This window comes from Chelonoidis abingdonii, chromosome 7 (genome assembly GCF_003597395.2).
Source record: "Chelonoidis abingdonii isolate Lonesome George chromosome 7, CheloAbing_2.0, whole genome shotgun sequence".
Classification (NCBI taxonomy): Eukaryota; Metazoa; Chordata; order Testudines; family Testudinidae; genus Chelonoidis; species Chelonoidis abingdonii.
Window position 1 is genome coordinate 105,366,750 of NC_133775.1, and position 26,903 is coordinate 105,393,652.

The 26,903-nt window shown below is 50.3% G+C and overlaps 1 protein-coding gene across 1 annotated transcript; it reads right to left on the reverse strand.

Annotated features, from left to right (window-relative positions):
- Nucleotides 1–62: 62 nt before the first annotated feature.
- Nucleotides 63–22,122, reverse strand: CCDC69 (coiled-coil domain containing 69). Its single transcript, XM_032772291.2, has 9 exons — nucleotides 22,037–22,122; nucleotides 9,202–9,274; nucleotides 6,133–6,302; nucleotides 5,131–5,218; nucleotides 3,749–3,822; nucleotides 2,479–2,580; nucleotides 1,765–1,884; nucleotides 1,178–1,275; nucleotides 63–544 (listed from the first exon to the last, which is right to left on the reverse strand). Exons 1-9 carry the CDS (start codon nucleotides 22,082–22,084, stop codon nucleotides 376–378), a joined length of 942 nt encoding a protein of 313 aa, XP_032628182.1. The 5' UTR covers nucleotides 22,085–22,122; the 3' UTR covers nucleotides 63–375.
- Between the last annotated feature and the right edge of the window lie 4,781 nt (nucleotides 22,123–26,903).

A 26,903-nucleotide genomic window follows, 5' to 3' on the forward strand; every position in this document is an offset into this window, starting at 1 on the left:
ATGCACCGAGAACCCTTTGGCTCCCCTTGTAACCACTGCTACTGACTGAGATGTGAAGCCAGGAGACCTCACGCCGCACGTGTCTAGGTTCTGGGGTGACTCGTAAGCTCCCTCGTGTTCAGAGTCAGACAGGGGGACACACAGGAGGGTACAAGCACATTGAAAAGGTTCTGAGAAGTACCACACGGTCCCCTTAGAGGGAGGCCGTCCCAAGGTTGGAGGTCTGAGGAGCTCCCCTAGTACTGGACAGAGTCCCCATGACGCCGCTCCAGACCTCTGCAATAAAGGAAAAGCTAAAACGAGGGGTGGAACAGTCTCTGGTGCCCCTCGCTTGCATCCTCATCCCAGCAGCCTCCATCGCCGCTTCCTGGAGCGCTACGTGGCGATGAGCGGCACCTCGCTGGAGGGGATGGGGAAGGTGGGGGAGGAGTCACCATTCAGGACCCTGTACAGCAGCTCTTCCTTCTCCCGGTGCGCCTGCTCCCGCAGCTGGGACTCCTTGTCCAGGGCCTCCCGAACCACCAGGAGCTTGTCAGACAGTTGCCTGCAAAGAAACACCAGCTCAGCTTCGTCACCTCCTAAGAACTGAGGACCGAGATGGAGACAGGGATCAGGGCCCTGCCAGCTGTTCTGATCACTGCCAAAGAGGCCAGGGCAGTCGGGGCCTGGAATGGTCTTGAAAAGGGGTGGGGCAGATTATAGGCACTCCTAGAGCCAGTTAGGTACTGTGCCAGGTCACGGTCTGCCTCACACATACACACACTCTCACCAGAGCCAGACTGGTGCTGTGCAAGGTCATGGTCTCGCTCTCTCTCTCACACAGCCCAGAGCCAGACGGGTGCTAGGCAAGCCCAAGTTTGTGAATGTACATGTACACCCCCATATTCACCTGAACCAGACCAGTGCTGTACAAAGTCACACCCCCACAGGGCGCCTGGCTAGTGAACCTCAGCCCTAGCATGCAGCACCCCTACTATCTCCCCCTATCCTGCAACTTCTGTGCTAGTTTTGATGCCATCATACCTGCCTTTTGGGTTCTGTCCCAGCATCTAGTTATCAGCCTACAATTCAGAAAACAGCCTCTCCTGAGTGCAATTCATACCTAGCCCAGAGCTCAGCCCGTGAGCTCCGACAATGGCAGCAGGTAGCTGGTTCCGCACTAGGCTGCGGATGTTACCTTGTCATTGTCAAGTGGTTCTGTGTTTGAACGTGCAGATCCTCATTCTCCTGCTGAAGAGTTTTCACTTTCTCCTCCAAAAGCAGGTTCCTCTCCATCTGTGACATCCCAGAAGGGTTTGGGAAAGGAGGATTCAAAGGAGAGGTCAAGGGTCAAAAGCGACATGGATTTGGCAACAGACGATCCCCTACACTGGTTAATGAGGCCCTGCCTAAGCGCCAACATCAGAACGTTGATGGTTACTGACAAAAGTTACCTCTATGTGAGTTTAATGATGCATAGCAGCAACCTGCTGTGTATGCCAGCAAGCACCTAGCACTGCAGCAGCCTGGTCCAATTAGTGCAATCCTCCATCTGCTGGCTGCACTCACTGTGTCTGTGCCCCACATGTTAGCTCGGTGAGAGGCCAGCCAGGACATAAAGCTGCCCCTAGGCAGCAGGTGAGCCAGAGGGGAATGCGCCTGGAGAATGCTGTTTGCATTCAGGTAGGTGGAGCGCTCTCCTGCAAGCTGTGTTTTTCCACCTCCGCTATTGCTGCCCCTGCAAAGGAGTCCATGCACTTTTGGGTAGAACAACATCAAACCCACCATTGTTTCCAAGTTCAGCAGCTTCTTGTCCAGGTCATGGATGCGTTCGTTCTTCATCTCTATGACAAAATGCAGACTCTCCAATTCTTGCTCCCAGAACTGGCTGGGGCTCCCATAATCCTAGAAGGGGAGAAAGAAAATGCATGAGTCCTCCACTGACTGGAGAAGTTGGAGGGGCTAATGCATGGTTATGGTTTGGTTCTTTATTCCTGAATGGAGGTGAGCCAAAGATGATGACCGTTAGTAGTCATAACTGTCTAGTGTTCTCAGTCCTGGATTGATAGGATTCTTACCCCATAAAATTTGCTTACTAGTGTTCATCCATACCCTACATGCACGTCTTTATGGCATTTGCGTTAGCCACCTCAGTGCAAGGAGCTTGAACTACCTGCGTAAAGCACATAATAGGTACCCTTCATTGTCTCATGATCTACTTCTATCCCTTTGCTTACTTCAACCATACTACAGGTTTACCAGGCACTACGAACACTGCCCTCTCCAGATCCAGTGACAGGGAGTCTTCCAAGGAGGCCTCTATTTAGCTTTTATTTTAGTGATAAAGCATTTATAGCATACAGATGCTTCTATGACTCTTAAGTTTGAGCTGTCCATTGCCACTATCACAAATCCAACAGGCTTGCTCAAAGACCTCGACAAATGACGGGTTAAAGAAATACCTTCCCAAGAGGCCACAATTTGTTTGTTTTCCTGCACCTGAATAAGTTTCTTATAGTCTCTGCTCAAGATCGATTCCTCCACTCGTTTCATTTTCTCCTGGAAGGATTTCAGCTGGGAATTTAACCTGTCAATTGTCTCCTAGGGCAGAAGAGAAAGGAAGAGGGATGTGATTATCAGTCCTGTTTTATGACCTCCCCTCCAGCAGGGGCACTGTTCAGATAAGGGAAGAAAATGACCTATTGAGTTGTACAGAGATGGCAGGAGTCAAACTGCAAGACATTTCACAATGAATAATGAAGCCCCATTCAGCAATTCCCTAATACAGTATTTAACAGCAGCAGGGAGCAATTCCCACTGTAATGCATTCTGCCATCTGGCTTCCTTGGTTACAATGGGTCAGTCGGTAACCACGGGAGAGATCTCTTTATAATCAGCACTTCCTGGGTTGCTTGCATAAGAACAGACTCCCTGACTCTGCCAATTCTGCTCTGAGCCACAGTATGGCAGTTAGGCAGCTTGTTCGCACCAGTTTCACTTCTGGAGTGTTCAGGTTACAGACTTGCCTGCCAGTAGAGATGTGCCCCAACCAAAACCTAAGCTCTCAGCACCATTAACAACATGGGGACATTCCAAACACAACCCACTTGTCCCCTGTCAGTAGTGGTGTGATGGGGTGTCTGCCCCATACCAGCATGCAAGCGGTTAATAGAGCTCGAGAGGCTACGCAGGAAGCTGCCAATAAGAGAGGGACTGTAAGCAGCAGACAATCAGGCTCCAGGCTAGAGCAGGGTCAGTGACTCCCTGGAACTCAAGGAGGGAGGACTGGGTGCCTCGCAGGTGGAGGGACGCCAGCACCTTGGACAGAACAGGGGAGCCAGAGGGAGGGCCTGGCTGGCTGCTAGGACTGGCATGCTGTGGCGAGGGTGAAGAAGGTGCTGGGGCTGTGGGGAACTCTGCACTTTTTTGATTGAGCCAGTGAAGGACTGTTTTATGTTTGGAAATTTAAAGCCTAGGTGGCCATTTTGATTTAAGAATCTATTTGACTGCTGCAAAATTAAGGCAAGATCACTTTGTGAGAGGCCCCTCTAGGCTCATTTCCACAAACAACCAGCCTGGGTTACTCAGCTCAAATAGTCTTTGTTTTCTCAATTTGGCTCTTGTGAAAGTGAGGGGCAGACAGTGCTGTTTTACCCCAGGGATTGTTCAGGCAAGTCCCTTGCACGTTTTTCCCAGCACCCTTAGACCTGTGCGCTGAATCTAGAGAGCTTCTGCTCCACAGGGAATTTCTCAGCAAGCGGAGCAGCACCTGTAAGGAAGACTGGGACCTTTGGTAGGATTCCCTTAAGAGCACCATCTCCTGGTCATGGGCCCTCTGGACTTCTGCAGGGGAAACATAAAATCAATGTCAGAATGAGGAGACAGGAAAGCAAGCCCTGCCCAAGCCCCTTATCCACACAGAATGGCAGTAGATGGCACTGCCACAGGGGGACCAGAGTTACTCTGGGCTAAGAGTCAGCAGAGGCTTGGAACCGTAAGCAGAGGAAATGCCATTTCTGGGAGCAGCCTTGCAGCTGGGAGCTCCCCGGAGGACTCGCTCAGCTAAAGTCACACGACTACTAGCGGAGCGATTGCTACTCTAAGGAGAGTGGCAATATGCTGCCTGTAGAGAAGGAGAAAGAGGGAATGATCCCATCACCATTCACAGCCTTACTGCTGAGACTGGGTGACCAGATCTCACAGTGTTGGCTACAGTGTAAACGCTACCAGCTCCCTGGGAAGCATCCTGCTCCGATGGAAGGAGTCTCCTTTCTGAAGAATTTTAGGTTTATTTCAGAGGCACCAGCACTGCAAGCGTAATACTCCAGTGGGGTCAATTTTCCAGACGTTGGGTTGGGTTGGGTTGGGTTTCTACAAATGCTCCATGCTAGTTAATGAACTACAGAGTAATATCTCCTGCCAGCATTTCTCCATGCCCTTCCCAGGGTACCCTCCCTCATGGCTTGAAGAGGTGCAGACAACATGACAGTAAGGGAGTATCATGGCGGCCCTGAGAGCATGACAGGTGACAGTATGGTAATCCAGAGGGCATGGTAGGTGCTTGCCAATGGGGCAAGTCAAAGAGCAGGCAGATCTCTTGGCAGGGCTGTCCTTAGCTATTATGGGGCCCTACGCAGCCCACCTGTGGGGGTGGGTGGGGCCCCAGATTTCTGTGGGGTGGGGGGGAGGCTGGCCCAGGCTTCTGTGGAGGGGGGCAGCGGGGCTGGCTGGAACTACCCCCCAGCACTCACCGGTGGCGGGGCTGGGGTTGGGTTGCTGCACTTCCTGCCCTTCCTGCCGCCGATGAGTGCAGGCCCAGCCCTGCTGCAATCCTCAGGGGAGTGGGGGCTGAGCAGGGGTGGGAGCAGCTCCCAGCTGCGCAGAGCATCAGGAAATGTGGTGCCCCAAATTTCATGGTGCCCTACGCAGCTGCAGACTTTGCATATGGGTAAGGACGGCCCTGTCTCTTGGACACAACATCTAAAGAAAATGCTGAATATTCATTACAGGGGTGATCGGCCTCCGCTCAAGAGAGCCAAGAAGTTTGGAGAGTAGGAGAGATGCAAGATCAGCCCTGTGAGAAGTTTAAACCATAGCAGTGGGGGCGTAGAGGGAAGCCAGCGCCCAGCAAAGGAGAGACTCAGGCCTTACCTCGGAGGTTCTCTTCATGCTCTCTGTTCAGTGTGTTGAACTGCTCTGAGAGCTGCTTGCTAAGCTCTAAATCGCTTTCCTTTTCCACCTAGAAACAAAGTAAACAAGCCCTAAGCATCCGGATATCTCAGAGAAATAAGTGTACCTGCCTGTGCAGTCTCTTATTTATCTCCTTGGCAGCGGATCCAGTTTCCTTTTCCTATTTTTATGAATGAATTTAACTGTGACAACTGCACTTTTTGCAGAGCTCTGCGATATCAGTAAAAGGGGGACAAGGAAGAGTGAACCACTGAGCTCAGTTTCACTCACAGCTAAGGCTATGATTTTGGCATGTAAATTTCACAACAGACTGCAGTCAGAGAGGGGGAGAGCTCACTTTGCAGCAGCAGCTCTTGTATTGTGGGCCTAGGCACAGCTTCCTGCTCTGGGCATTGCGAGCTGGGGAATGGGTTACAGCACCTCTAAGGTTGGGTCTGTCCACCCCTCCGTAGGTGGAGCTGGAGAGGCCAAACCTGAACAGCGCTGCGACCCCAGTGCACCAGGTCAAGTGTGTTTTTACAGCCATTGCTGAGATTTCACGGACTTTATTCAAATTCACGATTTCCGTGACCTCCATGACAAAATTGTAGCCTCACTCATGGCCTTAGGTGTCTAGAGATGAAATCTGAGGACACTAACCTACCATACTGAGTCCACTAACCCTGGGGAAGACAGACAGGTGTCTATAACTGGGGGAGCAGGCCAGCTGGCTCTGAATACGACATAAGGGTCAGAAGGGGAATGTCAAAGCCTGCTAGCTGACCCCCCCCACAAAGGATTTCACGCTGTCTGGTGTCTTTGGAGACTATCAGGTCATCAAGGTCCTGCTATATGCTACGCCCTAGCTCTGAAACTGTGGTTGTGGTGCAGTGTGAAGGTCAGAAAGCAAAAGCATTAATGCCCAGGACTGCGCTGGGACATTAGACAGACACTCTTGGGGTGGGGAAGCCACTTTGATCCAACCTCGATTTTAATGTCTTGGGTCAGTCTCTGGGTCTCTGCCTGGTGGGCTTCCTTCAGCCTCTCCGTTTCCTCCTGATGTCCTTGTAGGAGGCTCGCAATCTCCCTCTTCTGCTCCTCCAGCAGCAGGGCCTTCTTCGTCTCCACATCCTCGTGCAAGGGAGCTGTGATGACTGCAAATTAAACATAAATGGCTAGACCGTGGCTGGCTGGTTTTGCTGACAGGATTCTGGGGCTGTTCTCCGCTCAGACCTGGTCAAGCTCATTATCACTTGGGGGCAGTTTGGTGGCCTGCATAAAATATGATCTCAGCCCAGTTCCTACTGGACAATTACCCACACTACTCCTGGCACTAATTAGCACCAAGGGCATCATGTTGGCAGTCTGCGCAATGGGGACAAGTATCAAATAGAGACAGCAGACCCCTACTCCTGGGGATGATCCTTCCAGCTCAGGGCTGAGGGGTGTGGCTGGCTATTTCTCCCTGCACCACAAACATGTCTCATTTAGATTTTTGTTTCCTGTCAATCATTCCCAGTTTCTGTGGGTGCATTCATTACTCAACGACTAGTTGGAGCAAATCATTTCCAGCCACCAAGTGCCTTGCAAACAGTAGGCTACAGCTGATTGCTTGTCACAATTTGTTGTGTGGGAGTGGTCACATGGTACAGTGTCCACTTCCTGACTGGGTGACTGAAGCTATTTAAATAGGACTTTAGCGAATGGCAAACACTGCCCGCTGAATAACTCAGCTGGTAGAGAGCACTTATCTCTGAGCTTGTCTGTAGTTCTCTGCCTGAGCCAGCCATTCACATAAGGGCTAGAGCAGGGGTAGGCAAGATTTTCAGTGGCACTCACACTGCCCAGGTCCTGGCCACCAGTCTGGGGGCCCTGCATTTTAATTTAATTTTAAATGAAGCTTCTTAAACATTTTAAAACCCTTATTTACTTTACATACAACAATAGTTTAGTTATATATTATAGACAGAGACCTTCTAAAAATGTTAATATGTATTACTGGCACGCGAAACCTTAAATCAGAGGGAATAAACGAAGACTCGGCAAACCACATCTGAAAGGTTGCCGACCCCTGGGCTAGAGCGTGTCACTCCGAACAGGGCAAGAACACACATACACATAAGGTAATTCGTCCCACTAGCATACGACAACATCCTCTCCATGCAATATCCTCTTCACTATTGCACCGAGTGCTTCCTTAGGGGTGGGATTGTTCGTTTGGTGGGACGCTTTGGCCAACAAGTGCAGTTTTTGAGCTGGCCATTTGTGGTGTTCGCCTGGTCATACATATTACTAGACTTCAGTCATTGATTTCTCAGTCCACGAACAAACACGAAGGCAGCTTCCCAGAGTTCTACCTACTCACTTCCCTTGGGCAAGCAGCTTGGTTTTTTAACTTGCTTCTTCCTTATGAACTCGTGACATTTTTCAGAACTTGCTCAGATTTTCACGAGCAGTGTTGTCACCCAGGCATTCAAGAGTGACTAATAGGGGCAGTCCATGAACAGTAGCATGTGGAATTTGCTGTTCATCTTTGAAACTGTTTGTGAATCTCTTTGATTCCCATTCCTGGGCAGCACAGGAAAAAGTTACACTGATGCCCTGCCAATACCGAGCCTGCTCCATCAGTAGAGAGGCTTCTGTGGTGGCAGCATGACATAGATGGAGTTTCAGCATAGATCCCCAGCTGGTGTAAATCAGCATCACTCCATTGAGTCAATGAAGATTGGCTAATTTATGCCAGACGAGGATACAGATCTTTATTTCTAGCCTGGTTCTGCACTGTGCAGTTTGTCTCATACAAGTTTGCAATATTTCCACTAGAACAAGGATGCATTTCCAGGAACGCATGCCAAACACTCTGTCGATTTCTAAGGAACCATCTGTGATGAAGTGGGAATCTCCTTAATATTTTACAATTCCCACGAGTGCCTCAGTTTCTCTTTGCAGTTTGCACTGCTCCCCAGGGGGTGCAAAAGGGTTAAATCTGCTCATGGGGCAGAGAAAGACACGAGCTGTTATGTCAGGTATCTCTTTGGGGTGAAATAATTGATATGGGTCAGTCAAGTAACTGGGTGAAACTGACCCATATCAATAGAGGGTCCACAAAGACAACGGACGCCTCAAAGACTGAGCAACTGACTTATCTTTGGGAATCTCCTGCAGGTGGAGCATGTGAACTCAGCATGGGTCTGCAGGAGGTAGACAACGGACCAAAAGGTTTCAGGTGGCTGGGATAAGAGCTGGCTTTTGGAGGGTCTCATCAGTTCTCACCTGGGAGTGACACAGGGACATGGAGAGCCAGAGCCAGAAAGGGACACTAGATGGAAGGCTGGTGTGGCCTGTTCAGATGGTGTTTTAACCTTTATTCCTCTATGCTAATCTCAGGCCTTCCCAGTGCTGGGTTCCATCTGCCTCTGTTCTGAAAAGGCTGCCTGATGTCTATGCCAACACTTGCTGAGGTGCACTGATCCCTGAAGTGTGTCCAAGAACCTGACCAGCGGTTTCTCTCAGGGGGACGTGTGTCTCAGGAGTGCTGAAGCCCAGAGGCTCAGTTTTGGAGGCACTGAGGCCACGTGACCTGCCTTAAGGAAGAGTGGGACCCCTTGGGGTCTGCCACACAGAAGGGGATCCTCCAAACAGCTGTTTAAAAGCTGGCGTGTAGCACCAATCTTGTGGCTCTGTGTCACCATCTCAGGTGGGACTAGTGCCAAGACCCCCAGGGACACTGGAGTGAGAGAATCTACTCTGCTTTAACTCAAGTCAGTAAAGCCCTTTTACCCCAGTGATCCTCAGCCGCATAGCCTCCCTGTCCGGAGGAGCTTTGAGTAAACACGGAGGAGATGGCCTTGGTATGGACCAGAACAGAAGACTCACAAGTCACACTGCCAATTTGGCTGCATCAGATCTCACAGTGCTGCCTGTCTTAGCAGGTATAGGTGCATCTGTGCATGGAATACATTGGCCCATCTGTTTGGACCCTGTCTTAGCTTAATGCTTTTAAAGGGATCAGTGCATCGAAAAGCCTTGTGAGGAAAAAGATGTACACCTCACCATGATTCTCTGTCTTCAAGGCTGTCAGCTCCTGGGAAACCTGCCCCTTTGGCTGCTGAGCTCTTAGTCGTTTCTGTGGGGAAAATCAGGAGACTGGAATTATGAAATGCAGGGAGGAAAATGTAAAAAAAACCCATGCTGGTTCATGGCAGAGCTGAGACCTGAAGGGAATTGTGTCATGGATGAAACACCCTTAAATATTATTTAGCAGTCCCTCTAAATGAAAGAGCTGCAGCAACATTAAGATCCCAGCAGCTCAGCTAGGTCCCGTCCAGCTCAAGAGTGCTGCTCCCAATTGCTAGAGTGCTGCTGAAATGTACCCAGCACCTTGTATTTATCCACGGGTAGTTCAACCTGCAGCCCCAGCCAGCGACCCCAAGCCTCTGTCACACTCCATCCTGTTTAGCCAGCTCTGAAGCTCCTAGGGAGCTCAGTATCTCTGCTATTTCCACCTTTGACCTCCAGTTTTAGGCTGCTCCATCTCCATTTAACCCACTCTGCCCTTCTGCCAACCCTCTCTCCTTTGGGTAGGATGGAAAGTGACACGTTGGGTGGCCTTATTGCTAACATGGTACAGCACACGAGGGGGAACGTGTAACCTGGGAGCGCCCATGCAGAGGGGCCCTGCCCCCATTATAGGGGAGATATCCTGTGGCATGTAAAGGTCTGTTCCGGTGAGAAATCCCAGCAGAGGGACGTGAGAGTGGATTACACGCTCATTTTCTTTCCATCCTCACTCCTGGTTACTCATGTTCCCACTTGGCCCTGGATTTCTGTTTGCAGAAGTGCTCTGTAGAGAAGCCACGTACCAGCGAAGGGAGGAGACACCCACACCCCTCCCCTCACACTCCCTACCGCACACAAATGCACCCCCCCCCCACACACACAGGCTCATCCTATGCAGCCGCCCAGCCACACAGACAGGCTAGAAGATTTACTGACCTTCCACCGTTGCGGGGGGGCCGGGGGGGAGGAGAGGCTGTCAGTCTCAACAGCAGGCCAGTCTGCTTACTAGGACCCTCCTGGCTCAAAGTACAAATCTCCACTTTGCCTTAGTATCGTTATCAGCCCCACACTCCCACAAAGGCCTTCTGGGATGGGGGCACTGGACAATGTGATGGACACGTACAACTCTGTCCAGCAACCAGTCAGAGTGAGATGGGGTTGGCTCCAAAACTCTTGGAGCTAGAGGGCTGGAAACATTTCCCAGTGCTTTTGCTGTTCCCCTCCCTTAACCCCCTCTTCACGCCACCTCTGCATGCCCGGGACCCCGGACTGCTCACTAGCCAGTCAGAGCCCAGGATCAGATAGTGGGTGCAGATCTGTTATCAACGCCCACAAACTTGTAGCTCAGCTGATGCTTTTTATAGCCCAGCTCAGAGCCTAGAAATAGCTTGGGCTAGAGCACAGAGGCTGTGCAGGAATGAGAGATGAAAAACAACACTAAATCAAAGGCAATTACAGGGATAAAGCCCAGTTCTAGCAACACCTCAGAATATCTGGCACCAGCAAAGCTCTCGCTTTCTCTCCAGTTCAAACAATGACATCATTATCAGAGGAATGCTTTGTTAGAGCATCAGCTCCTGCTACCAGCCCCCCTGGAGATCCTGTCACAGTTTCCATCCTAGCAGGGTTTATAGAACTCAGATTTAGGAGGTTGCTTAGGCAGGACAGTTGCAGCAGGTCACGTTCCAGCCCCGGAGTAGTTTAGTTTAGTTGCATTAGTAACACTGGAGGAAAAACCAACATTAGTTTTAGTTATTGTTCAACTGACAAAGACTAGTGTAAATCAGGAACGGCTCCACTGACACCAGTGGCGTTACACCGTTGTGGAATGGAATGAAGAGAACTGACTCCCGTGCTCTGGGGCTGTCTTCTCTAGAAATGCTGCAGCAACACAGCTGGGGGGCAGGGATAGCTCGGTGGTCTGAACAATGGCCTGCTAAACCCAGGGTTGTGAGTTCAAGCCTTGAGGAGGGCCACTTAGGGATCTGGGGCAAAAATCAGTACTTGGTCCTGCTAATGAAGGCAGGGGGCTGGACTTAATGACCCTTCAGGGTCCCTTCCAGCCCTGTGAGATAGGTATATCTCCATACATTCTCCAATATTCAGTGTAGATGCTCACTGCAGCAACAGGCAGCATTCTCCTGTTGCTGTCATTATTCCACCTCCCCAAGAAGCAGTAGCTAGGACAACAGGAGAATTCTTCCCCTGATCTGGCACTGTCTACACCCAGGGTTAGGTGGGCTTACCCATGTCACTCAAAGGTGCAGATTTTCACACCCTGCCACAATGAAGCAAGACCAGCCTAACTCTGTAGCACAGACCTGGTGTCAAGGAACATGAAGGAATCCAACTGGCATCACTTACACTTTCTTCCACCTCAGTCAGACTCCTGAAAATTCACACCCACTGCCCAACATATCTCATACCCTTCACCATCCACCTCCAAACTGGGCCCATGGACCCTGGCTGAATGGAGGGCAGCACACAGGGTGTGTAACTTAGTGTACATGTCAAAAAAGGCACAAGTCACACCCAGGCAGGCCCTGTCCACATTCAGGACATTTGTCCCAGTGTAACCATACTGATGAAGTTATGCAAGTGTGCACTGCCTTATTATAGACAGCACCTTAGACTGGCTTGATCTGTTCTCTTGTCCCAGTCTCTAACAGCACAGAGGAATGTGAGTCCAGCCATTTGGGTTCTGTTCCTGACTGACACCAATTTGCTGTGTGAGTTAAGCTAAGCCCTGGGTCAATGTCTCTGCCTCAGCATCCCTCTCTGAAAAGTGGAGATACAAAACCACCCCTGGTTCCTAAAGTGCTTTGGGAGTCCTACTATTGCTTGCAGTTAGGCTGTGTCTGGGGTGTCACTTGTAGATCAGCACTCTGCTGTGCTAGGAGCTGTATAGCCACAGAACAGAAACACAGTCAGTCTCTGCCCCAGCTGAAAGGTGAGATACGTGCCTAGCATTTTTATTATTTTATGTCCCAGTAGCTTCAGACTGACTCCATTTATAGCAAGAGCAATAACAATTTCAGTTAGAAAAGCTATAAGGAAGTAACCTGTTGCAACAGTGTGTAATTCACCTATAATTGTTTTAAAAGCTGTGAGTGCAGTAAAGCTTCAGTTATTTGAACTTTGTGTATAACAAATCAAACAACAACAACCGCCTGCCCACCATCTTACTTAAAATGAGAGCAGATCACCCTATGGACAGCAGCTGCATTAGCTACACCTCTTGCATGGTGAAGATGCACATCTGGAAATGAAAGATTCCCAGGGAAGTAGCATGTGCAAAATCAGGAATGAAATATTCCCAACATGGCACACCTGCTGCTATGGGCAGAAAACAGTTCCCAGAACAGGGCAGGTGTAGACATGTGTAATGCACACAGATGCAGATCTCCTCCCACCACAACAGAACATTCGGTTCATGGAAGTCTGAAGAGGGCTTATACCATAGATTTCAAGGCCAGAAAGGACCATGGTGATCATCTAGTCTGACTTCATAACACAGGCCAGAGAATTCCACTCAGTGATCCCTGCATTGTAAGCTGCCTCCCATCATAAATGTGGCATTCACGGACTCCTACTTGGATTAGTGGGTAGCGCACGAGTTCTCTGCTGCGGGTCCCTCTCTGCATCCCTTGTTTTGATCTTGTGCCCTCCACTTGTCCGTTTTTTCATTCTTGGTTCCAGGTATTTAGTTGATTTTCTGGGATTTGTGGCCCCCTCCCATCACCCAAGAGGACCTGTCGTTGCCCTGGTGTTCTGCCCTGGAAATCAAATAGGCTGCGGTGAACTGAACACAAACTGCTTGCCTGCCTTTCCCTGCAGACAGAAGGGTCCCTACAGACTGAAAGGTGCAGTACGCAGAAAACAATGGCATAATAGTCATATAGGTAAACATACCTTGGGGTGATCTGTGCCCAGCTTCTCTGATGCAGATAAAGGCATGCAGACACCACTTACTGAATGGAAACGGATAGCTACTCAGGACCCAGCCCTGGGCAAGACAGGGGCCTTTAACTGGCAGAACCCCCATCTGCACCAGGAACCCGAGAGCCAAGAAAACAAAGCCCTGAAAGTTATCTGAATTGTACGGATAGTGACTCCATGCCAGAATGGGAGGGAGGAGAGATGGGTTGAAGAGTAGAAGACCTGGAAACGGGTCAAGAGTCGTCACAGTCCCCTATTTTTTACGAGACCCTTCCTGCTCTAGCTACCCTTGCTAGGAAGATTTTGGCCCCAGGCTCTCAGTGTTTAAGTGCTGGAAGCACATGGCTCGTTCACTTGGGCCAGCAGGCTCCGTGCCACCAAAACATACAGAATGCGAGAAGGAGCCAAGTTTCCTCTGAAGGAGCAGCGCAAAATTAAAAAAGCCTGTCCAAAGCCCAAGCTGGTGCCTGCATCCTCCCCAGAACATCCCTAGAAGGACTTTGCAGCAAGTACTCTTATCTCACAGCAACAACCATGGAAAGTGAGGAGACAAGGAGAGTCCTTTGCTGTCCACTGCCATGGGTCTCCTGGAGGTGCTTGTAGGGGATGGATTAGAGAGGATGCAGGCTGGAAAAGAGACTGAAAACTAAATTGTTGGGGGGTGGGGGGGAGAAGAAGGGGAATGCCCAGTGCTGCAAAACAGATTAGGCCAGTGCTGCCTTTCCTAAAAACTGCAGACCCTCCCTGAATTCTGAACACTGGGCTGGAACGCTGTCCGGACCTCCAAGCCACAGCATGTGCAAGAGAGAGAGATTGAGAGGGGACGAGAAATATCAAACAACTGCAGGGGCTGCTACTTTACAGCCTGTGAAGTGTGTCAGATACATTTAGAGAGAGATAAATGGACAGTGGGGTTTTGTGCATGATTCCCCGGGACAGGGAAAGATCAAAGAGGTTGCTGTCATTGCATCACAGAGTCCCTGGGGGTGGGGAGGAATGAGTGACAGACAAGGAGACAGCCAGGAGCCTGGAAACCCTGAAATAAACTGAGGAGTCCACCTCTTCTCCAAGCAGTAAATTACCCCAAAAGGAGTGATACTCTTAGGCACAGGGACTGCTTTTTACAGCAGCATCATACGCTCCTACCATGCCTGGAACAATAAAATATCACCTGAAGCTCTGGCCTGAGGACCACCATGGACAGCTCTGCTCCTCAAGGACAATGGAACCTCGACCATCAGAGTAAAGTTTGTCCATGCAGGAGGCAGAGATGTTTCAGGGGACGCTTGGAACAAGCTCACCCAGGAACAAAGGCCCATCACAGCTCTTCCCACCTTCTGACCCAAGCACCAAAGCACATTTTGTCAACTGGACTCCTCTAAAATAAACACAAAGCTGCACATACACTTAAAAAAACCCCTCTCCGACAAAACCCTCCCCTGCACATGCATATCTTCCCACACGGAGCATGTCACAGAGAACAGCCCACATGTGGCAGATGTCAGCCTCATCACTTAATGCACTATTGGAAGCTGCTCAGACACTATGGTGATGTGAGGGAGGGGGCACATGAACCTGTACAGAATTCTTTCAGAGGAAACCGGGGTGCTCCTGTGTCTGTGCGCCACAGGGCTGGCGGGAAGGAGTGGTACTGCCAGCTCTGTGAGAGGCATTACAATGTCAGATCAAGGGGAGGGGCATGTAATTGTTGCCTGGGCCCCAGGTATGTCTGAGAGGCAAGTCATCCCATTTGTTGATTGGTATCAGCTGCATGCTGTAAAAGCCAGGGTGTTCCCAAGGGTGTTCTGCAGCTGGGTGGAAGTTTTGCTGAATTAATCACAGACTTGAAAGCACACAGAGGCCAACACGTGGAAAACCTGAACCCATGGCAGAGCACGTCAAGGTTCCCCATGGCACCTCTGGCCAGGCTGGTTGCCTTTTGCCACTACAGCGTCCCCTTATGGCTGGCACTTGAGCCGCAAAGAGAGTATTCAGGCTGTAACAAATCATGGGCAAACCTTAAATCGGGCCCCTGACTCCACTTAGCTTCCCTGATCATAGCTGGGAGCCAGAAGTGTCACAAGCCATTCCCAGCCCACACCCCAAAGGAACAGTCAGGAGAACCATCCTCTCCCAGCCTCATCCCGGGGCAGCTGGGTAGCAGGTTCCAATCAGAAAGTGGCACCTGTGGAAACGTCAGGGATGGACCCTTCTCTGTCTAGCTGCCTGCTTTCTGCAGGGGCTGGCGGCAGCCCGCACCTTCCCAGGAACACCCCTTAAGTCATGGGGAAACAGTGCATCCCCTTGGGGAGGGGGTAGGTGGGGTGTATGTGTGTGGTACAGACAGGGAGGGATCTGACCAGGTCCCTCAGTCCCTGCCTAGCCCTGGAACCAGCTGACATCCTGTAAGAATGGGAGCCCATCAGGTCATATCAGCCCACAGGGGAAAGGAGGCAGCAGCTCAGCTCCCAGGACTACCCCACTCTCCCCAAAAGCACTTGCTCTTGGTGGGTCTTGTAACAGTGTGGACTCACCCCTGCAGCACCTCCTGCTGGTGTCCTGGGAATTAGCTCATTTTCCAGCCTTGGAGCACCCTCTGCAGGCTGGTGTCCTACTGCCACCTGGCCCGTTTCCCTCCCAGGACTCCAGTGTCCCATTATCTGGGATGCTGCCTCCTAGCAGTAACCCCTCAGTCTCAGGGTCTCCACTCCCCAGGGAATCCCCACCCCCTATCCCCACCTCAGTCACAGGCTACTGCCAGTCACCATCTAGCCCCATTCCCTGGGTAGACTGCAGTATAAGCCACTCATCATAGGAAAGAGGGTTTTGGACCCACTGCCTTTCTCTGCAACCCAGTCAGAGGTGAAAGTAAGCTGGTACGGTCTGGTACAGCGTATTGGCAAGAGCCAGTACGCCGTGCCGGACTGCACTGGCTTCCGCAGTGGGGATTTAAAGGGCTCTGGGCTCCCCACCGCAGCAGGCAGCCCAGAACCATTTGAATCTTGCCCACGGCTCCGGAAGCCAGGCTGGGGCTGGATTTAAAGGGCTCAGAGCTTCCACAGCTGCGGGCAGCCCAGAGCCTTTTAAATCCCGGCCGGAGCTCCAGCGGCCAGAGCTGCGGCGGGGATTTAAAGGGCCCAGAGTTCCATGGCGGCCGGAGCCCCGGGCCCTTTAATTTGCCCCTGGAGCTCCCAGCCACCTCTGCAGCTGGGGCCCCAGGTTGATTTAAAGGCTCTGGGACTCCCAGCCATAGCCCATGCCCCAGGGCCTTTAAATCTTGAGAGGCCCTGCCTCCTCAGGACTCCAGCAGTACCAGTAAGTCCTGTAAGTTACTTTCACCCCTGAAGCCAGTACCTCTATTGGGCCTTGGAGAAGGCCCTACAGCCTGGAGAGTTGCCAGCCTGGGGCTCCTCAGCCGTGCCTCACTCTAGGCACCCTGAGCTTCCCAGCAGCCAGGCCCCTCTCCCTCTGAAAGCAGAGAGAGACTGTTAGTGCCTCACTCCCAGTCTCTTATATAGGGCCAGCTGAGGCCTGACTGGGGCGTGGCCCAGCTGCGGCTGCTTCCCCGATCAGCCCAGTAGCTGCTTTCCCTGCCACAGCCCTCTCCCCAGGCTGGTTTAAGCCTTTTAAGACAGGAGTGGGTGACCACCCTGCTACAGTTTGCACTAGGATCCCCTCAGTCCCTGGTGCCCTCTTCCCATTCTCACAGAGATGGCTCCCAGGGGCCCATGTATGCCCTCAGGGAGCAGCAGCTTCCAGGGCTCCTGCCTAAAGGAGACCGAGTGGCCAGGCGCTGCAGAAGCCTGGAGGAGGGAGCATTTGCATGAGATTCTGGTGCCCTTTTGGGCTTGCAAGGGTCTTGACCACAGAGCAGCTACCTCCCCTCCTCAGCACTGGTCAGGCCAACATGGATCCTCATCCCCCGCCTAGAAGCAGCACAGGGCCTGCACAGGCTGCAGAGCGTGTGGGTAAACAGGGCCTCCTCCTCACACAGAACAGCTGCTCTCCCTGGCACCACGCCTGCCAGCTGCTGCTCCCGATCCTGGTGGCATAATGGGTTGTTCCAGTCTGGGATTCCCGGCCAGAGTCTCTCTTATCCTGGTGCACTTTGACAGTCCAGAGAGGATGGTCGGGCCCATTAGCTAGAGCTGGGCAATGATAGGCAGGCCCCAAAGGCCTTTCCCCTGGGGCAAACCTAACGCAGAGACTGATGCCCTATTGCTGCTGGTATCCACCCCCAGCGAAAGGAAATGGGAACCTGGGAAATACAAGAAATGCTGGTTTGATTTGTTTCTTTTCAGCTCTTCCTGGCCTGCTGCATTTGTGTTCATCACGTCTAGATCTGATCCCTCTCTCCGCCATGACACTGTACACGAATGATGGGGTCTGCTCTCCCCACTCCGCACAGCAGAGGAGTAACTCCCATGGAATGCAATGGGTGTTGTTTGGAGCGGACTGCGCCTTTGACTATCCGAGTCGTGGCACCCCCCAGGAGGTGCAAGTGGCTGAATCCGTGCAGGGCAATCACTGAGCAAGCTGCAGTAAAGGGCTGTCTGTTGGAAGCTCCTGGATTGTGCCTCTGTCCCTGTGTCCAATACCAACCCAGGGACTTTACATGACTCACGCCCTGCAAGGGGAGAATAGGGCCTAAGGCTTACAAAGGGAAGAAAAGTGTGAATATTCCACATGTGCTAACGATCTCTCTCCTTTTCCGTGATAGTCTCTCTAGGAGTATCCCACAGAGACCATTAACCAGTTCACAGGTGCCAGAATGAGCACATGTCCCTGGCTGCAGTTTCTGCTGGAAAGACGGTCCAAATAAATTGCACAGCAGGACGTCCAGCAGTGCAGGAAAGCTGTGTTTCACAAGCCCACTGCTCTGGCAGCGTACAGGGGCCTTAAAGTGGGTGTCTGTCCGGAGCTGAATTATTTTGCAGCTTGGTCCAAACCCCTTTCACTATGTTTGAATGATGAGTGTGGGCAGAAGAAAATCAAACCACTTTTCCCAGTGTCAAAAATTACGGTCACGGTCCCCACCTCCTAGAGGTAACTCCAAACTGTCTGAAGCTTGGAAACTTGATTCTTAGGTGTCCGTTCAGCCTAACTGGGGAAAAGGCTCATAATCAAGCATCAAAACCTGGCTGAAAATTAAGAAAGTTTTGGATGTGCCAATGGAGTACTGGCACGTTTGCAGAGGTACTTGGAGCACATGCACTGTTCAGTGTGTACTTGCTGTGTCCCTTTGTTACTCTACTCTACTCTTCAGGAACTGAGGAGGCACCAGTCCTGCAATTGACTACATGTGTGTGCTGCCCTGTGCAGTCAGTGAGTCTGGGCGTGTGTAGAGAGATGCACCCAGGAGCAGTCAATGGTGCAGGATCTGTGCCTTAGATTTTCGAGCAAGATTTTTTTCTAAAATTGCATTTTTAATGCATAAGGCAACATTTATGTTGCAGAATGAAATCACCAAAACACAAGGGATGTGTGTTTAAATCCTGATGCTGCTCCCCCTAAAGTCACTAGGAGCTTTGCTCTGTGACTGCTATGGACATCAATGGGAGGAAGGTTAGGCCAATAACTTCAATGGAAGCAGGTGCTCAATGCTTCAAGAGCAGGGCTTGCAGAGGCACGGTCCACTTATATCCCATTGTCTATTCATGGCTTTTAACATACTACCATTCGTGCAATTACATCTGCAACATAAACATATAGACTGAGCTTTGTGGCTGAGTTAACCGTCTCGTTAGCATCTTAATTTCTGACTCTTTCTGATTTCAAGTAAATAAAGTAGAACCTCAGACTCACAAACACGTTAGGAATGAAGGTTGTTCCTAACTGAACAAAACATTATAGTTGTTCTTTCAAGTTTGCAACTGAACATTGACTTAATCCAGCTTTGAAACTGTACTATGCAGAGGAAAAATGCTGCTTTTAACCGTCTTAACTTAAATGAAAGAAGCACAGAAACAGTTTCCTTACCTTGTCAAATCTTACTTTCATTTTTTTTTTAGTAGCTTACATTGAACACAATACTGTACTGTATTTGCTTTTTTTCTCTGCTGCTGCCTGATTGTGTATTTCTGGTTCCAAATAAGGTGTGTGACTGATGACCAGTCAGTTCGTAACTCTGCTATTCATAACTCTGAAGTTCTACTGTGTGTGTGTGTCTCTCTCTCTCTGTGTAAGCAGCACTAATTACAATGTATATAACCCACTGCTGGAATGATGATAGGCCTGAGCTCTGATCTTTTAAGAAGACCTCTCGGCACCTCTCATGGTTGGATGTCAGACAAAATGCAGGTTGTGTCCTGCTACTTCAAGCAGCTGAGTTACAGAGCTGATCACATTCCAGTGGTCGTATAGCTGCAAGATCCCAGCTGGGTTCTTGCACTCGGCACCTGCACAATCACTTTCTTATCTTTATGCTCTTCTAAGAGACAGAAATAGATGACACGAAGGACTGAGGCCTGCCAATGCCCTCCCCCCTGCACTCAGAAGATATGATACGCCCACTTGATCTGAACAGATGATCCCTGGTTCGTACCCCCGAGAAAGGTGACGACTCCCCAAGGTCATTTACAACATGGGTCCTGGGGAAAAAATTCCTTCCCATCCCCAGTTCTGGCAATCAGGTTTAACCCCATGCAGTGGTGAAAGAATCACAGCAATTAAAACATCCACTTCCATTTAAAACATCAGAACCACTGGGGTCCAAGGACCTTCTCCCAGTCTGAGAAGTCAGTAAACGTGAATGGAACCAGGCCTGCAGCGTCTGACAGTTTATTTTTCTCAAATCCTATCATTGAGGATTCGTCTTCTACTTCCTTGTGACTCTCTGACTTTCCCCCACCTTCAGTCCCTTTTACACTCCCCCTTTCAGGCTTTCTGATCTATCCTTGTGCCAGAGATTTTTAAACCAGAAGGGACCACTGTGACCATCTAGTCTCTCCTACTGCTTCACACAAGCCGTAGCATTTCACCCTGTGCTTTCTGCATCAAGCCCATAAATTCTGGCTGCGCTAGGACATACCCTTTAGAAAGGCATCCAGTCTTGATTTAAAGATGTGACCAGCAAGGTCTGTATTCCCTTCCTTGCCCCAGCTAAGTTCATGGTATTAACTGGACATATCAAAATCAAGGGAAGTGTCTCCAAATGACTCCATCTCATGTCAACAAAATGCCCCAGTCTCAGTTCCTGGGGCCTTTTGTATGCAGCATTTCTCACCCAGTATCTCTTTTGTACAGGGAGCCTTTAGAGGCATGGACTGGCCTAGAAGTGTTTGACCTTGTGCATAGAAGATTAGTACATTTCTTTAATAGACAGCTATTCGTGTGCATTGGGCTGGGAAAAAAAAAACAAAACAACATTCAGACCTCTGTCTGCAACTCCCTTGTGAGTTCTCTTGGACAGGTGTGTCCCTTTGTTTCCGTTTTCCCTTAGTATCTGTACAAGTGGTTGTTTTCCGGCTCAGTGTTCCTGGAAGTCTCAGAGCTACTCCCTCGTGCAAATATTAATTTGTGCAAAGCTCTGTGCAGCCATCTTGCAAACTCTGTGATTTCCCTCCTTTTAAAATCATCCATGCAGTGTGCACTGCCTGGCTAAGGTGACCAATCACAGGCCCCGAATAAGAAATAGCGAATAACTGTAAGCACAAGGGAAACCAATAGTTCAGAAACACCCCAGAAACTGACAATGGACACATGAAGTTTCAATCAAATAATGAACACGCTTGTTAAGATCAGACTGTTTGAGGATAATTCCAGAACTGGAGACAAGCTAAATCCACAGAATAAACAGTTCACTGAGAGTACTTTGCTCAAATGTAGCTCGCACCCCGAGAAAACCAGCTGTTGCAATTCCTGCTTAGCAGCTCAGGTAGCAAAGAAAGACAAGGAAGGATCTAACCATCAGATGCTTGAGGGTGAGGTTTGCAGACCTCCTGCTCTGGTGCTGCTTTAATGTTCTAGGCTCACGGCATTATCTCAGATGCCTTCTCCCCGGCCGCCACCCTCCCTGCTGTAGAACAGTTAGTTTCCTTCAATCTTAAAAGCAACTTTTCCCCCTCCCCCCAACATCCCTGGAACCAGTGATGGGCTAGAGGTGGAAGGAAGGTCAGGGAACGGAGAGGAGAATTGGCCCAATTTTGAGGCCTCTGGTGGAATTCACCCCTTCTCCGGGTACTGCTGCTAACCCTTTCCTGGCAGAGAGAGGTTTTGCTGTCTGAGGCTCAGGGAGACACTTCTGATGGGCACTTTTTTGCTGTGCCTTTGGGATTCACCAGAGTCTTCCCATGTTGTGAATAAATATATATATATATACCCAGTACAGTGGAAGAAACCCCTAGACCCTCTCAAGACTCCCCCAAACACACACATTACTGGGGAAGGAACCCCTAGACCCTCTCAAGACCCCTCCACACACACACACACACATTACTGGGGAAGGAACTCCTAGACCCTCTCCAACACCCCCTACACCCCCCCATTACTAGGGAAGGAACCCCTAGACCCTCTCAAGGCCCCCCCCCCACATTACTGGGGAAGGAACTCCTACACCCTCTTCACCACACACAACTCTACAATCAACACACCCGCTGCAGTTTTCAGGAACAACGTGTCACCCCTTTCCAGCTGTTAGTCTCCCGGCCTTCAGCCACCCCCTCTTCTCCTGCTCATGGTTTGGGGGAAGGGGCTTTGTCTAAAGGGGGTGGGGACAGACGCCCAGCCCCCCACCCGGTAAGCTCTGTGCCGGGCTGGAGCAGCGGGGCGCTGGCGGGGGGCCCCCAGCAGGGCAGGCTCTGGGGGCTGCCACCCTTCCCCGGCGCTGGAATCGCTGTCAAAGCGGAACCCATCCCAAACCCAGCTGGGGGAGGGCGTCGCTCGCCGTTACCTTGCTCCTGGCGTGGCAGCGGCCGGTCGTGCTGCAAGTGCAGCCCATGGCCGGGCGGGCGGGACTCGCTCTGCGCCCCGTGCCCGGCGCTGTAGCTGCGAGCCCGGGAGCGAACCGCGAGTAATCGGCTTGAACTTCTGCTGGGACCGCCGCGCGCCGTAAATACCCGAGCAGAAGCCCCCTTGCAAAAAAAAACCCCACATCCCCAGCTGGCAGGGCTGAGCCGAGCGGCATATCAGGCGCCTGTTCGATAACACGCGTTGGCATGGCCGGGGGAGGGGGAGCCCGCTCCGGAGCCCAGCGCCGCAGGGAACCTGCATGTCCAAACCGGGGAGGCAGCCACCCGTCTGAGCCCCCAGCTGGTCCCCTGGTGCAGGGCTGGGCAGCTCTGGGGTCTCAATTCCTCTCTCTTGGGGCACCGCGTGCTCCCCCGCTTTTCCTGATCAAACGCGGGGCCACCTGCCCTCTGTCCCTACGCTGGGGGAGGGAGGAAGCGGTTACTAGGTTTTAGGGCTAGAGGGGACCATTCCAGTCTGTCCTCCCCCAGGCCAGAGGACACCGTCCCAGCCATCAAGCCCATAACTGCTCGGGGAGCTTTTCGGAAGAGGCCAGTGGGAGTCTCAAAATAAAATACTTGCCTGTTGCCCTGCAAATGTCCCCCCTCACTCCCCCGGAGTTGGTAGCTTTATGTGTTAAGGAACAGATGGGGAAAGAGGGTCCCATATCCCTCTGGGCAGAGGGCAGCCCCAGCTGTTATCTTGGGTCAGGTCTCGGCCAGAAACTTTGCCAATCTTTGTTGTGGCCAGTGATGTTTTTACAACATTTTTATACCTGCAAAAGTCTTGGTGTAAGTGCAGCTGGTATCCTTTATTTCAGGCAGGGAACCTGTATAAGCTACAGGGGCAAACACTTTTGCTGGTATAAGCTGTGTCCTGGGCTGTGCAGGACTGGAATTTCTCTTTTGTAGGAAATTCCATTTTTTTTTAAATGTGTTTTGTTCCAGATCGGACTGGAAAGAAAAAATTTCCCACAACATGAAAGTTTTCAGGAGAAAAAAAATCATTTTGTGTCAACAGAAACATTTCGTTTTGATTTCAACATTTTTAATGTTTTCAATATAAAATAAAAGAAATGTTTAAACAAAAACTTGTTGTGATAAGAAAAATCAAAATGTTCCACTCTGAAAATGTCAAAACAGAAGGTTTCAACCTTACTGAAATGCTTTATTCCCCCCGCCACAAAACTTCATCAAAATAACCATGTTTCCATATAAATCTGGGGTGGCCAACCTTTCTGACCCTCTGAGCCGCATACGACAATATTCCAAAGTTTGAGAGACAGAGTGCGCCTGCCGGGGCTTCAGCCATGCTCGTGCTGAAGCCCCGAGCCCTAGCAGGCGTGCCCAGTGGGGCTGAAGCCCCGACCACTGTCTCCCGTCCCCATGGGGCAGAAGCCTCTTGCCTCACCACTGCCACAGGGCAGGAGCCCCAACCTCGCCCCCAGTCTGTTAGGTGGAGAATGGTGGATGGTGTGGGGGCTCTGTGAGCCATACTTTAAGAGCCGCGTGTGGCTTGCAGGCTGCCGTTTGGCCACCCCGATATAAATGAAACCATATTTTCTAATGGAAAAACATTCCATAGGAATATTTTCAACCAGCATTAGCTCCATAACACTACGAGGCTTTGCTGGTATGGATAGCTCAATTGGCAAACCTTTTCTAGTGTAGACAAGGCCTTTGGGAAGGCACCAGGCTCATTTTTTCCCGGTCCTGGTGTGAATGGAGAGAATGGCTTGTGGGTGGTTTTCCTGGCTGACGCATGCCAGAGTTTGCTTTGTCACAACCACAGGAGGAAAAAGCCCAGAGAATTGTGAAACGTTGGTTTGATAACAGGGTGCAGTGGACACGCTGCAGCAAGCAGGTCAATCTGCAGCTCTGTACATCAGAGAAGTCTTCTTGGGACTGGTAGAGCCAGCTTTGCCTATTCTCTTTTGGGTCAGATGCTGCATAATCTTAATTTTCTGCTGCAAATTAGGTCTGAGCTCATCTTTGTGAGTCACTTTTGCCTCCCAGCATTCAGTCTTTACCAGCTTCTTTGCAAAGGTATTGTGGGAGCCACAGATAAGAGGCCAGTGTTCTTAACTCTTCCATGGCTGCCATAAGGGAAGCATGTCCTGGCAGCGCTTTCCTTGGGAACATTAAATATAACTGGCAAGCCTGGGTCATCAGCTGAGGATATTTGCTGGATGTGCCTAATATACCATGTGGTGGGCAAAGTGTCAATCAGCACAAGGAACTGGACTCAATGATGACTAAGAATTAATAAAAAATACTGGCCCAGGTTTTCAAAATTTAAGGCATGCAAAACAGAAATGCAAAAATACATGCACATTTTAGTGTCTAATTTGCATGCAATGTTGCTGTGATTGTGCTGTGATTGTGCACAGAAGCATAGAAATTAATTGCATGTGCAACTGAGCAGTTATGTGTCTAATTGGTCACTTGCACTTGAAATTATGGCAATTGCAAGTGCATTATTGGTAATTGTATGTGCAAATGGAGTGCCCAAATCTGCACACAATTTTGTGCATGTACATTTTTTGAGATGCCGATTCTCAGACAGCTAGTCACTGGTTGGCCAGGATATGCAAAGGCATCTTTAATTTATATATTACAAAAAGAAGAAGAAATCCCAGGCACTGTTTTTGTCTTACTGCTTTTTAAATATAACATGAAAAGGGATACCGGAGTGGAGATTACATGCAAGGAGGCCCCCAGAAGGACCAGATCTGATGGGCCAGATTTTCAAAAGTGCTCAGCACCCAACAACTCCCATCATTCTTCATGGGAGCTGCTGAAGATCTGTCCAATGTTCCTAAATGCAACCTGAGTTCTTTTGGAAATCTGGTGCAATATTTCTTTAGACATCATAAAAAGGCACAGCCACAATCCCACATCCCTTCGCTCATGGAAAATCCTACAGAACTTAATTATTAGGAAATGAGAACTCTTCTATCATTTTTTCTCTGGACTGAAATAGAAAATAATTTCCAGCTGCTAGATCATTCTGTAAGACATTTTTAAAAATCCCATAGCTTTGGTAGCTTTTTAGAATGATTTCTCTAGAACCTTATTAAATTCTACTGGGCTTTGCCAGTCACCTTTTAAATGAGTGATCATGTGCCGTGTGATGTCAATGGCTGTGCAGGGTGACGGGTATTTGAGACACTATCCCCCTCCTGGGGTTTCATTCCATAAATGCCTCTGATTTTAGCAGAGTGGGGCAGGGGGCTGGTAGTCTGTCCTAGACATAAGTCTAAATCACACAGTTCAGATCCAGATAAAACTTCCCCCAAATTCTGGCATGTCTGGATTCAAGGACCCAGCTGCAAAATGGAAGTCCAGGTGTAGGCTGTTTGGATTATGGGAAGAGGAGGGATGATGTGTTGCAGGAACTGTTGGGGGGATGGGAGGGGGTGCAGTAGGGCATTAGAGGACAGAGTGGAGGTCGGGCAGGGTGGTTGGTCACAGGAGGAGAAGGAGGCCCTGCTGCTCTCATGAACTCAGCCATACAAAAGTGGTCTTTGGAACTGACTATCTCATGCAAGGTCAATATCTGGGCATTGATCTGTACTGTCGGGAACACCTTTACCTTGGCAGGGAAGTGCACTAAATGACCAGCTCTAACAACTCTGACTCAATTAAGGATCCACCCTCCTTGCCCGCAGAACCATTGGGTACTGTGCGCAGATGCCATCTGCTGCTTAGCGCTGATCTTGGGTCAGTTCCCATCCTCCCAGCGCTCCTGTTCCCACCTCTCGGCTTGTGGAGCTGGAGGGCTGGTCTCACTCCATCCATCAGGATTAATGGGAACCCGGGGATGGTTTTGCGGTGAATGCGGGCTTGGATCCATGTTTGGCTCTGTTCTCTGTTCTCTGCTACTAGCTGTAATACGATAACTATGTCGGATGTGCTGATAGGCCCAGGCTTCCTGTGCTGGGCAGCCACATGGCAGGGAGTGTTATGGTTACTGAGTGCGGTTACAACACATGTTTGTTTTTAAAATACTGCCATTTAAATCAGGGGCCTTGGGCCAGATTAGGTGGTTACATCCCTGGAGGCCCTCCCCTCAGCAAGGCGGGTGACTCTGCACTGGTGCCTGCTGGAGATCTAGTTCACTGTGTAACTTTGCTGCACCAAAGATCTCTGCATTTCACTGGCGGTAAATCATTATGAAACTTCTCCTGTGCAGGCTACACAGGATGTGCCCTCACGAGCAAGATTTTGCTGTTTCTGATGTTGCTTCCCCTGCCCCAATGCACTGGGAGTTTACTCCTTCCTCAGACAGCCATTTTAAGGGGATTCGGTGTCTTTCTATGCATGCATTTCGGTGCAGGGAAACAGTCACTTTAGGAACATAGGAATTGCCAGATGGGTCAGATCCAAGATCAGTCCCGTCCTATATCCTGTCTCTGACGCTGGCCAAGACCAGATGCTGCAGGGGAAGGTGTAAGAACCCTATAGTAGCAGATGTGGGATAATCTCCCCACCCCCCACATTAGGCCTTATCCTGGTCTCTAATAGTTGGAGATGAACAGAAGCCCTGAAGCACAAAGCAGCATCCTATCCTGGCTCACCCCGGGATAGAGCTACAGAGAGCACCCCCCGTCATGGGCCCATGGGACTGGTTCTTGGAGACAGAACACACACCTTTCTGGGAGGTGGGAGATCTGTGAGCACAGGGTTCTCTCCCCATGCAGATCCCAAGGGCACAATCTGGCACTCACTTATTTTGATTGTTACTATCTGATAAATGGCTACACCTTCTTGTCAACTGTCAGAAATGGGCCACTCTCATTACCACTTTAA